This window comes from Malurus melanocephalus, unplaced genomic scaffold, assembly GCF_030028575.1.
Source record: "Malurus melanocephalus ecotype Western Australia unplaced genomic scaffold, MMel_1.1 scaffold_1166, whole genome shotgun sequence".
NCBI classification, from domain to species: domain Eukaryota; kingdom Metazoa; phylum Chordata; class Aves; order Passeriformes; family Maluridae; genus Malurus; species Malurus melanocephalus.
Genome location: NW_026624398.1, coordinates 16,158 through 26,687, shown reverse-complemented (window position 1 = coordinate 26,687; position 10,530 = coordinate 16,158). Strand labels below are relative to the sequence as shown.

Below are 10,530 nucleotides of genomic sequence, written 5' to 3'. Positions count from 1 at the left end.
AGGGAGAGGGGTGAGGTTTGGCCCTGGTGAATCCCTGGTGTTGTGTGGGAAGGGAGGAGCAGGAAGTGGATGGGAATTTATCCAAAATCTGCCAGCCCTGCCACAGGGGTGAGGTTGTTATCAGCAATCTGGGATTCCCACGGAGAAGGGGATTTTAGTGAAAATAGAGGAAATTTGGATCTGCTCCCATAGAGTTTGAGCTTTTATCTACTCCTACTGTGAGAATTGAGGGTGAAAGTGAGAATTTTCCCCAGTTTCTCTCATTTCCTAGTGCTTTCCTGGTGTTGTTGTGCATGGACGCGGTGCTGAATGAATCCCTGGGCTCAGGGGGAGCCTTGTCCTGAGCAGGGAGGGTGGAACTGCTCCAAAATCCAGAATTTGGGATCCCAAACAGCATTAAAGTGCATGTGGGCTCTTCTCCAGAGCTTTTCTCCAGCGCATCACTGTCAGTTTTTCTCTCATGATAAAATCAGAAGTGCCTTGAGCCCTACTCTGTGGATCCATGAGTATCCCTGGGCTCAGGAGGGAGCGTGGCTGTCCTGCTTTAGCTGAGTGTCTGTGTGATACCTTTGCCATCAGTGTTGTGATAAAAAATCTGAATTTACCCTCCATCAGCAGCACCTTTTCCCACCAGTATTGGTGTTTCTGAAGTGCTTTTCCCATCCTTGCTGCTCAGAATGCTCATGGCTGACAACATTTGCCTTCTCTTTTGTGTGGCCTTCAAGTTTCAAATATTAAATTAAAATATTTTTGTATTTTAATATTATTAAATATTTTAATATTGTTGACTATTTTAATATTATTGACTATTTTAATATCATTAGGTTTTCAAAATATTATTAAATATTTTTAATATTATGGAATATTTTAATATTACTGAATATTTTAATATTATTAGATCTTTTAATATTATCAAATATTTGAAGTATTATTAAATATTTTTAATATTATTTAATATTCTTAATATTATGGAATATTTTAATATTAGATTTTTAAAATATTATTAGCTATTTAAAATATCATGAGATATTTTAAATATTATTAAATATTTTAATGTTATTGAATATTTAATATTATATTTTAAAATATTATTACATATTTAAAATATTATAGAATATTTTTACTATTATAAATTTTTTTATATTATAAAATATTTTTAATATTTTTATATTTACACAAAGCGTATTGTGGCCAAACTCTTGCATTATCTTTGYAATAATTACAGTTTTATAATTGTTCCCAAAGGGAATGAGACCTTGGTATCCTCCCACCCYCTGCTTGACCTCATCTATTTTGGGCCTCAATTGTTTGAATAACCATAAACCATAAAACGACATTGAAATCCCATTGAATTTTATCCATTATTGATGTCCTGGTGCAGATTGGGATCTTCCCATGGGTTTGGTGCTTCCTGCATCCACGATTGAGGGGGTTATGGCCCCTCCTGGCCCTGCACATCTGGCCTTGCCAGTTGTGAGGCTGCACAMTCCTGGAATGGGTTGGRCTGGAAGGGTTTAAAACCCATCCATTCCCACCTCTCTCCATCCCAGGGTGCTCCAAGCCTGGCCTTGGACACTTCCAGGGATGGAGCAGCCACRGCTTCCCTGGAAAACAATKTCAGCCACTCCCCACCTTCCCAGGGAGGAATTCCTTCCCAATATCCCATTCAGCCTTGCTCTCTGGCAGTTTAACCCATTCCTCCTTGTCCTGGCACTCCAGACCTTTGGAAATTAATAATAATAATAATAATAATAATAATAATAATAATAGTCCCTCTGCATCTCCCTGCAGCCCCTTCAGGTGCTGGGAGGCTGCAGTGAGATCACCCTGCAGCTCCTCTTCCCCAGGCTGGACAATCCCAGCTCTCCCAGTGTTTCCTCACAGCAGAGGAGCTCCAGCCCTGTAATCACGGGTGTGGAAACAGGAATAATCCAGGCCTGAAACGGGGMCGTGGAGCTGTTAATGACAGGTGGCTTTGCTTTTGGGAGCAGTTGCTGAAGGTGTTGCAGTGTTGGAGTCACTCCCTTGTGGAGTCACAGCCATCCCAACATCCTGGTCAGGGTTCTGTGCCCTGCTCGGTGTGGGGCTCCTGTAAGGGTCATTTTGGGGGAACAGTCATTAATTTGGGGTCAGGAGTCGCAGCCAGCCCAATGTCTCTGTCAGTGCTCTGTGTCCTGCTCAGTTTGGGGTTCCTGCAGAGGTCATTTTGGGAGAGCAATCACTGATTTAGGGTCAGAAGTCACAGCCATCCCAACGTCCCCGCCAGTGCTCCATGTCCTCCTCAGTGTGGGGCTCCTGCAAGGGTCATTTTGGGGGAGCAGTCACTGATTTAGGGTCAGGAGTCACAGCCATCCCAATGTCCCTGTCAGCACTCCCTGGCCTGCTCGGTGTGGGGCTCCTGTAAGGGTCATTTTGGGGGAACAGTCGTTGATTTGGGGTCAGGAGTCACAGCCAGCCCAACATCTCCATCAGCACTCTGTGCCCTGCTCTGTGTGTAACTCCTGCAAGGGTCATTTGGGAGAGCAATCACTGATTTAGGGTCAGGAATCACAGCCAGCCCAACGTCTCCGTCAGCACTCCCTGGCCTGCTCAGTGTGGGGCTCCTGCAAAGGGTCATTTTSGGGAGCAATCACTGATTTAGGGTCAGGAACTACTCCAAGGTGTGAGGTTTCAGTTTCCCAGTGCTTCCATAGCTGTGTTTTGCTTCCATTTGGGAACTGCTGCCTCTGCACTTCTTTTCACAGTTCAGCTTTCAGCCAAATCACAAAGAACTTTTGCTGTCCCAGTCCTTTTTTTTTTTCCCCCTCCCTGCTTTGTTTTCCAYGTCCCCTTTGTTTTAAATGTCAATAACCAATAAGGTATCTCTTATTTCTGTTCCAGAATTTTCTCTTTCCTGGATGTGGTCACTCTGTGTCGTTGCGCTCAAGTTTCCAGGGTAAGAACCTTCCTCCTTCCTGCTGGTTTTTAGCAGGGGGTTGAATTTGGGTGAAATTCTTTCTTTCCAGCCCTCCCCAGCACGTCACCAGGGTGGGTTTGACCCGGGAGCTTTGTGGGGTTATTTAGTGTCCCCTGGAAGTCCTGGAAAATTCCCATAGTGCCAGTGAAGGGGGATTCCACRCTGGAATAGCATTTTACAGTGTCCCAGGTACAAAGGGGAAGGGGTTCACTTTCTACCCAGAACTCTCCCCTCATTCTGGTTTGTACAGGGAGCTCACACTGCTGAAATCCCCAGTTTGGGATGAGTCCAAAGTGGGTTTTGATGGAAATATGGGAATTTTGATTCACAAAGATGCTGCTGAACAGCTGGCGAAAGTTTATTTTTCTACTTGCATGTAGTTGGAGTAAGCAGTGAAATAAAATCAGGGAAATCTTATTCTGGGTGGGCTTCAAGCAATGAAATCCAACTTGGATTATTCTCTTGGGAAAATTCCTCCAGCTGGACTGGAATTTTTATGGAGCTGCCAGATTTATTRATTTATTGGTGCTTTGTCCTGCCAGTGTCTGGTACCAAGGGTGGGATGGTGATCCAGGACAGGAGCTGGGGTGGTGTGTCCACCCTTCTGCACAAACCCCTCAGTCCTGGCTCCAAACCACACCCAGCACTGATTTCATTACTCTAAGCCCATTGGAATAAAAAATATTATGGTTAAACATAATTTTCAAATGCGCTGTGTGGTGTTTGGGCATTGCAGTTGCCACTGAGCACCCCAGGTCTGGAGGGAAGGAGCTTCCAGCCGAAATGCAGCAGAAAAGCATTGCCCAGAACAGGCTGTTGGGGATTCTTTGCCAATGTCAAGGTGTTCTCCTGGCCTGTCCCAGCTCCTGTTTGCACAGGAAATTCCTGCAGGGATGTGTGGAAAGCCTGCAGAGCATTCCCCATGGAATTACATCCACCAGAGCATTGCCCTCTGCTTTTCTCCTGGCAATAACCTTCCAAKAAATACCAGCAACGAGCTTTAAACCCCCCAAAAAATCAATCCATGCTCAATGTGTCGTAACTCAGCACTAATTCCTGGTGCTTTGTGACGGGAATGATGAGCTCAGTGCATGTGGGAGATGTGGGGCTGGAAAATCCACCCTAGTTTGGCACTGGCTCTTGCACAACGCCGGGCTCCTGGTGATTACAAGATCCACTTGTTTACCTCTGTGAGGTAAYAAAAACTTTAAATACAGCACCAAGCTGAGTTCCTGCTTCTCCCTCGGAGYAGGAACTGCAAGAGATTTGGGATTTTTCAATAAAAATCAACCCCTGGTCAATGCAGGGGTCCTCCAGGTGTCCTCTGAGGTGCTGGGGGGTAAATTCCAGCTGGGAATGTGAAGATGCCCGAGCTCCAAACGCTCTCCTGGCTCACTCTGCACCTCCCAAAGGAGTGGGAGCAGCCAGGGCACCTCTTCCCTGGCAGGTGGAATTAGAATTTTGAGTTTTGAGGGCCCCCTGGTCCCACTTCTCCCTGGAATTACCTGTTGCTTTCCCACCTGGGACAGAATGTTGTTTCTCAAAGGAACAAACTGGGACTAGACTTTTTTTTTATTTTTTTTTTCATATTAACCACACATTTACATTTTTTCCCCCTGATAAAGGCATGGAATGTTCTGGCCCTGGATGGCAGTAACTGGCAGCGAATTGACCTGTTTGATTTCCAGAGGGATATTGAGGTATAATTAAGTGACATACCAACCCATTTTTTCTTGTTAAAATGTAATTACAGCCTAGAATGGATTAATACTCCCAGTGTAACCCTCTCTACCTTCCCTGGAGATAGAAATCATTAATTTCATTTCTTCAGCTTCGGGGAGTCTTTTAAAAAAGTCCTGGCAATCCATTCAGCTTTTGAAAATGGACAGAGTTCTACATCCCTATCAAGACCTTGAGGTAGTGATGGAAGGAAAGTGGTTTTRTCTGTTTTGAAAACAGAATTTGGTATAAAAGGTGCATTTTTGGGCAAAACTGCTGCATATGTGGAAGGGAATTTAAGTTACTCCACTTTTCACTCAAAAGTAACACAGCACAGATGAGACCATGAGCACTGAATGTTGAGTTGTGGCCAGCAATATTTGTATCTTTAATACCAAAAATTGAAATTTAAGGTGATTCTGGGAGGTTTTCCCTAAAAGATGCAGTTTTTGAGCAGCTGAAGCTGTGGGATGTGGGTTCTACAGCGCTGGTGGGGATGGAAACTGGGAATTCAAATTGCCTTGAGCAGGAAAAGGGATTGGGTTTTATCCCAATCTCAAAAAAACCAATTAAATCTCTTATCAAGATGTTTTGTCATGTTTAAAACACATTGGAAGAAGGAGATTGGGAATGCTTCAAATTGGAGGAGAGAAACGGGGAATATGTGGCTTTAATTTGTTGTAGACAGAGGCATCAAGCAGCTGCTGCTGAAGGTCCTCACCTTGTGGGAAATCCACCCAATTTTGGAGGAAAAAGTTAAAATAATCCCTTTGTGTCACTGAAGAGTCCAGGAGCTGGACAGGGATGAGGAGCAGGAGGTGGCACYGTCACCTCAGCAGGGTCTGAGTGGCCTGGGGGAAGGAAATGGRGGATTTGGGGTCTTCATAATGAATCTTTCACTTCGTAACGTGCCCTAAAAATCCTGGAGCCATGGAATTCTTTATTTAAARTGGAGTTCTCGGGGTTCCTGAGGAGATGGGACTGAGCAGCTCAGCCTGGGAGGGGGGACAGCCTGGGAACACAAACCAGGTGTTTTGGGTGCTTTTTGGATGCTTTTCTACATCAAACCACTCCTCTTGCCTAAGCCCAGGTTTCCCCTTCAAAAACAAAATCCTGGAATTCATTTTTKTGCAAAATTCGTGCCTGGCCTCAAAGTTCCTGCTGGGATTCCTGCTCTGCTTTCACCGAGTTAAATCCATCAATCCGTGTAAATTCTTGCCATAAACACATTTCGCTCCTCTGATTCAAACAGAATTCATAGGATTTCTGAAAGAATTGCAAAATCAGAGAGCTTTCCCAGCATTTTTGCAAGAGATTGAGCATCAGTGGAGCTGCTCCCGTGGTGTCCCCAGAGCTCAGGGTTCTTTCTCCAATGGTGGAATTCTGGTTTTTTGAGCCTAGTGGCTGATTGGGGGTTTTTACTGGACTGGAAAAGAGATTCTGGAAGAAAATCCTCATCTCACAGAGGTCCCAAATGTCAGTTTGTACCTCAAGGACTAAGGGGTGCTCCTGTTCTGGGCGGAAAACTCAAAAAAATCAAAGTGCAGAGGAAGTTTCTGAATTTCTGAGCACTCGTACTGAYACTGCCCTTCATTCCCAGGGGGAGAGGTCAATCCTGGCTGTGGTTGGGTTTTTGGAGGCTTCCACTGGATCCAGATTTGGAATTTAAACCCTTTTTCTGGATCTCTTGAGCACAGGTGGTGGAAATTTTCCTGCAGGAGTGAAATTCATGGGCTGTTCTGATCAGAAATTTGGGTTTATCTTTGAGTGTTGTTGGAAATCCGAGGTGCAGCTTCTCTCACCTCCCTTGGGGAGTCTGTGCCCATGTCCAGGAACTCCAAACCGGAGGAAATTCCTCAAAATTCCTCAGAATTCTTTAGCTGATTGATTTTAGGTGATTGCTTCTTGTCTCTCCATCTTCAGAAGCTGAATAATTCCCCTTCCCTCAAACCACTCCCGTGGCATTTTTGATTTCCTTAGCACCRTTTTCCCTTCAATTCCAACCTGTTGTTCATCTGCCAAATTAATAATAATTAATTATTAAAATTATTAAAACTTTGTGAACCTCTCTGGGTTTCTCAYGTGGCTCTTCCTGTCTCCCCCAGGGCCGGGTGGTGGAAAACATTTCCAAGAGATGTGGGGGATTCCTGCGGAAGCTGAGCCTGAGGGGCTGCCAGGGAGTGGGGGACAACGCCTTAAGGTAGAGCTGCACCTTCATCCTACCCTGGARTGGCTGAAAATTGGGATAATTTATWTATAATTATGATTTATCCCCACTCTGGAATCCGAGACCCTCAGGGTGCCAAAATCTGGGGAGCAACGACAGAGCTGATTCATTTCTCATTGAATTTATCATGTAATTTATCTATTTTTTTATTATTTCTTGCTATTTTCTATCTTATTTTTATTATATTATTTATATATTCATTATTTTGTTATTATTTATTATATTTTATTATCTTCTTTTATTAATTATTACTCTTTTTAATCATTGAATAATTTTTATCATTTAATCAAATGTTCTTGATTTTTTTATTATTTCCTTCTTTATTGATCCCTTTCTTCATTCTTTTCTTATTTCTTGATTTCCTTCATGATTTTCTTGGTTCTTTTATTTTTCTTGACTTTCTTCTTGATTTTCTTCTTGATTTTTTTGATTCTTTTCTTCTTTCTTGATTCTGTTCTCCTTTCTTGATTTCCTTCCTGATTTCCTTCTCGGTTTTCTTGGTTTTGTTCTGATTTTCTTGATTTTCTTGATTCTTCCTTTTTTCTTTTTGTTTTTGTTTTGTTTTGCTTTAGTTTTTTTTCAGGGTTTGGGGTTTTTTTGGTTTTTCTGGCATTTTCCTCTGGATTTTCTTCATTCTTTTCTTGATTTTCATCCTAATTTTCTTCTTGATTTTCTTGATTCCTTTTCCTTTATTTTTTCCTGATTCTTTTGATTTTCTTTTTTAATTTTATTCCTAATTTCCTCTGTTTTCTCCTTTAACCTTCTCAACGCTGTTTTGTGAAACTTCACTCTGCTGTGCTACAATTCACAAAATACTGTAAAACCCTTTTTTTTTTTCAAAAATACAATTAAAATTCCATTCCCTGACAAATCCAATGTTTTCCCTTTCCTTTTTCCAAGGACCTTTGCCCAGAACTGCAGGAACATCGARGTGTTGAATCTCAATGGTTGTACCAAGATCACGGATGCGTGAGTGAATCCCTTCTTTCCCTCATTTTCCATCTTTTTTTTTTTAAGGAAAATCCTTAAAAATTTGGGGATGTGGGAGATCACAGAATCATGGAATGGTTTTGTCTTTTTTTCCCTCTTTTTTTTTAAGGAAAAGCCAAATTTGGGGGTGTGGGAGGTCAGGGAATTATGGAATGGTTTTTCCTCTTTTTCCCTTTTTTTTAAGGTAAAAACAAATTCGGGGGTGTGGGAGGTCACAAAATCCATGGAATGGTTTTGCTTTTTTTTCCATCTTTAAGGAAAGTCCTTAAAGTGTAGGAGGCCACAGAATCATGGAATGGTTTTTCCTCTTTTTCCCTTTTTTTTTAAATGGAAAAACCAAATTTGTGGGTGTGGGAGATCGCGGAATCATGGAATGGTTTTGCCTTTTTTTCCCTCTTTTTTTTTTTAAGGAAAAGCCAAGTTTGGGGGTATGGGAGATCACGGAATCGTAGAATGGTTTTTCCTCTTTTTCCTTTTCTTTTTTTAAAAAGCCAAGTTTGGGGGTGTGGGAAGTCAGAGAATCATGGAATGATTTGGCATGGCAGGGACCCTAAAGATGATCCAGTTCCCACAGCCTTTAGGGGACACTTTCCCCTATCCCACATTGCTCCAATCAACATTTCCTGGGATCCTGTTCCCATGTCCCCATTCCATCCTCACCCCAACCTCCCCATCCCATGGAATAGCCATTATTTAGGATGAATCCATGGCAGGAACATCTCCATTTCTCTTTTTTTCCAGCACCTGCACCAGCCTCAGCAAGTTCTGCTCCAAACTCAGGCACCTGGATTTGGCTTCCTGCACCTCCATCACCAACCTGTCCCTGAAAGCACTGAGGTAAGAGCCAGCTGCAGGGATTTTCCATGGAATTCTGGAGTTATTAGGGTTGGAAAAGGTTTTCCAAGATCTTAGAGAAGATCAAACCCAGCACCACCCTACAGAACCCGGGGTTTGATCCTTGTGAGATCGCGGTTCTGTGGGTCCCACCAGTGGGAATTTCTGCTCAGATCAGGATTTTTCCCGAGGCCAATCAACATTTCCATATATTTTCCTGCCTCCCCAGCGAGGGATGCCCGCTGCTGGAACAGCTGATCATCTCCTGGTGCGACCAAGTGACCAAGGACGGGATCCAGGCACTGGTGCGGGGCTGCGGGGGGCTCCGGGCGCTGTCCCTCAAGGGCTGCACTCAGGTAAGGCTCTGGAAAAGTGGGAATGGGCAGGGCTGGGATCATCTGCTGCTCCTGGGAGTGTGGGGATGGGATAGTGGGGGTTTGGGGTGTTCCCTTCATCAAAATCTGCCCGGGGTGGGAGTTCCTTAACAGACCTGAGGAGTGGGATAGGGAATAAATCATGGTGGAGATGCAGAACTATCCTTTTTCCCAACTTTTCACCAAAATTCCAAAATCCTCCCAGTGTGGGAGTTTTTTAACAGCCATGAGGGGCAGGACAGGGAATAAATTATGGTGGAGATGGAGAATGATCCTTTTTCCCCAGTTTTTCACCAAAATCCCCCTGGTGTGGGAGTTCCTTAACAATTCCAAGGAGTGGGACAGGGAACAAATCATAGTGGAGATGGAGAACGATCCTTTTTCCCCAAATTTTCACCAAAATCCCCCCGGTTTGGATGTTCCTTAACAGCCCCGATGACAAGGAATAAATCACTGCTGAAGATGCAGAATTATCCTTTTTTCACAATTTTTCACTAAAATCCTCCTGGTCTGGGAGTTCCGTAACAATCCTGAGGAGTGGGACGGAGAATAAATCACTGCTGGAGATGCAGAATGATCCTTTTTCCCAACTTTTCACCAAAATCATCCTGGTGTGAAAGTTTCTTAACAGCCCCGAGGAGTGGGATGGGAATAAATAAAGGTGGAGATGGAGAATGATCCTTTTTCCCAACTTTTCACCAAAATCCCCCCGGTGTGGGAGTTCTCTAACAGCCCCAAGGACAGGGAATAAATTACTGCTGGAATCCTTTTTCCCAACTTTCCCCACTGAGTAAACCCCTTTGGAGGAGGTCCCTGTGCTGCTCCCRTTCCTGCGCTGCCTTTCCCTCCTCCCCAAAGGGAATTTTGCTGCTTTAATCCCTGAATTTCAGCAGGACCATCCTATTCCAATCCCTTTTTTTTTTCCCCTTCCAGCTGGAAGACGAGGCCCTGAAGTTCATTGGTGCCCACTGCCCTGAGCTGGTGACCCTGAACCTGCAGACCTGCCTGGTGAGTGGCACTTCTGGCATTTCCAGCCCTGGGAGAGAGAAAGAACCACGTGGAATTGTGCTCCATCCCCCCTGATTGTCACAAATGGTCACAAATAGTCACAAACAGCTCCTTGGTGGCAGTTCTGGGGCACCAAATGAGCCCCAAACCAGCCTGTGCTGTCTCAGGGGTGTTTTTTTCTCTCTTCTCTCTGAATTTATCTGTGGGATGAGCTGGGAAATTTCTTCCCATCAGGGTGGARCGATCCTGCCAGGCCTTTTCTCTCATCTCCGTGTAGAACTGAGACCAAAAATTCCCTTTTCCTCTACGGGAGGGCTCTAAACCAGTTCTGCAGGACCAAAAATGTGTGTTTGTGCCAAAAAAAAACCCTGGAATTGGCTCTCTGTCAGTGCCATCACAGTTACACTGACACAGGAACAGGG

At 43.9% G+C, this 10,530-nt stretch overlaps 1 protein-coding gene across 1 annotated transcript in view; it reads left to right on the top strand.

Annotated features, from left to right (window-relative positions):
• LOC130586475 (F-box/LRR-repeat protein 20) overlaps positions 1–10,530 on the top strand; it is a 38,745-nt gene that overhangs the window by 18,172 nt on the left and 10,043 nt on the right. The window contains exons 2-8 of the mRNA XM_057387280.1: positions 2,859–2,935; positions 4,582–4,656; positions 6,781–6,875; positions 7,803–7,871; positions 8,634–8,729; positions 8,956–9,082; positions 10,034–10,108. Coding sequence (XP_057243263.1) covers positions 2,859–2,935; positions 4,582–4,656; positions 6,781–6,875; positions 7,803–7,871; positions 8,634–8,729; positions 8,956–9,082; positions 10,034–10,108 — 614 coding nt within the window. The remainder of the gene's footprint in view (positions 1–2,858; positions 2,936–4,581; positions 4,657–6,780; positions 6,876–7,802; positions 7,872–8,633; positions 8,730–8,955; positions 9,083–10,033; positions 10,109–10,530) is intronic.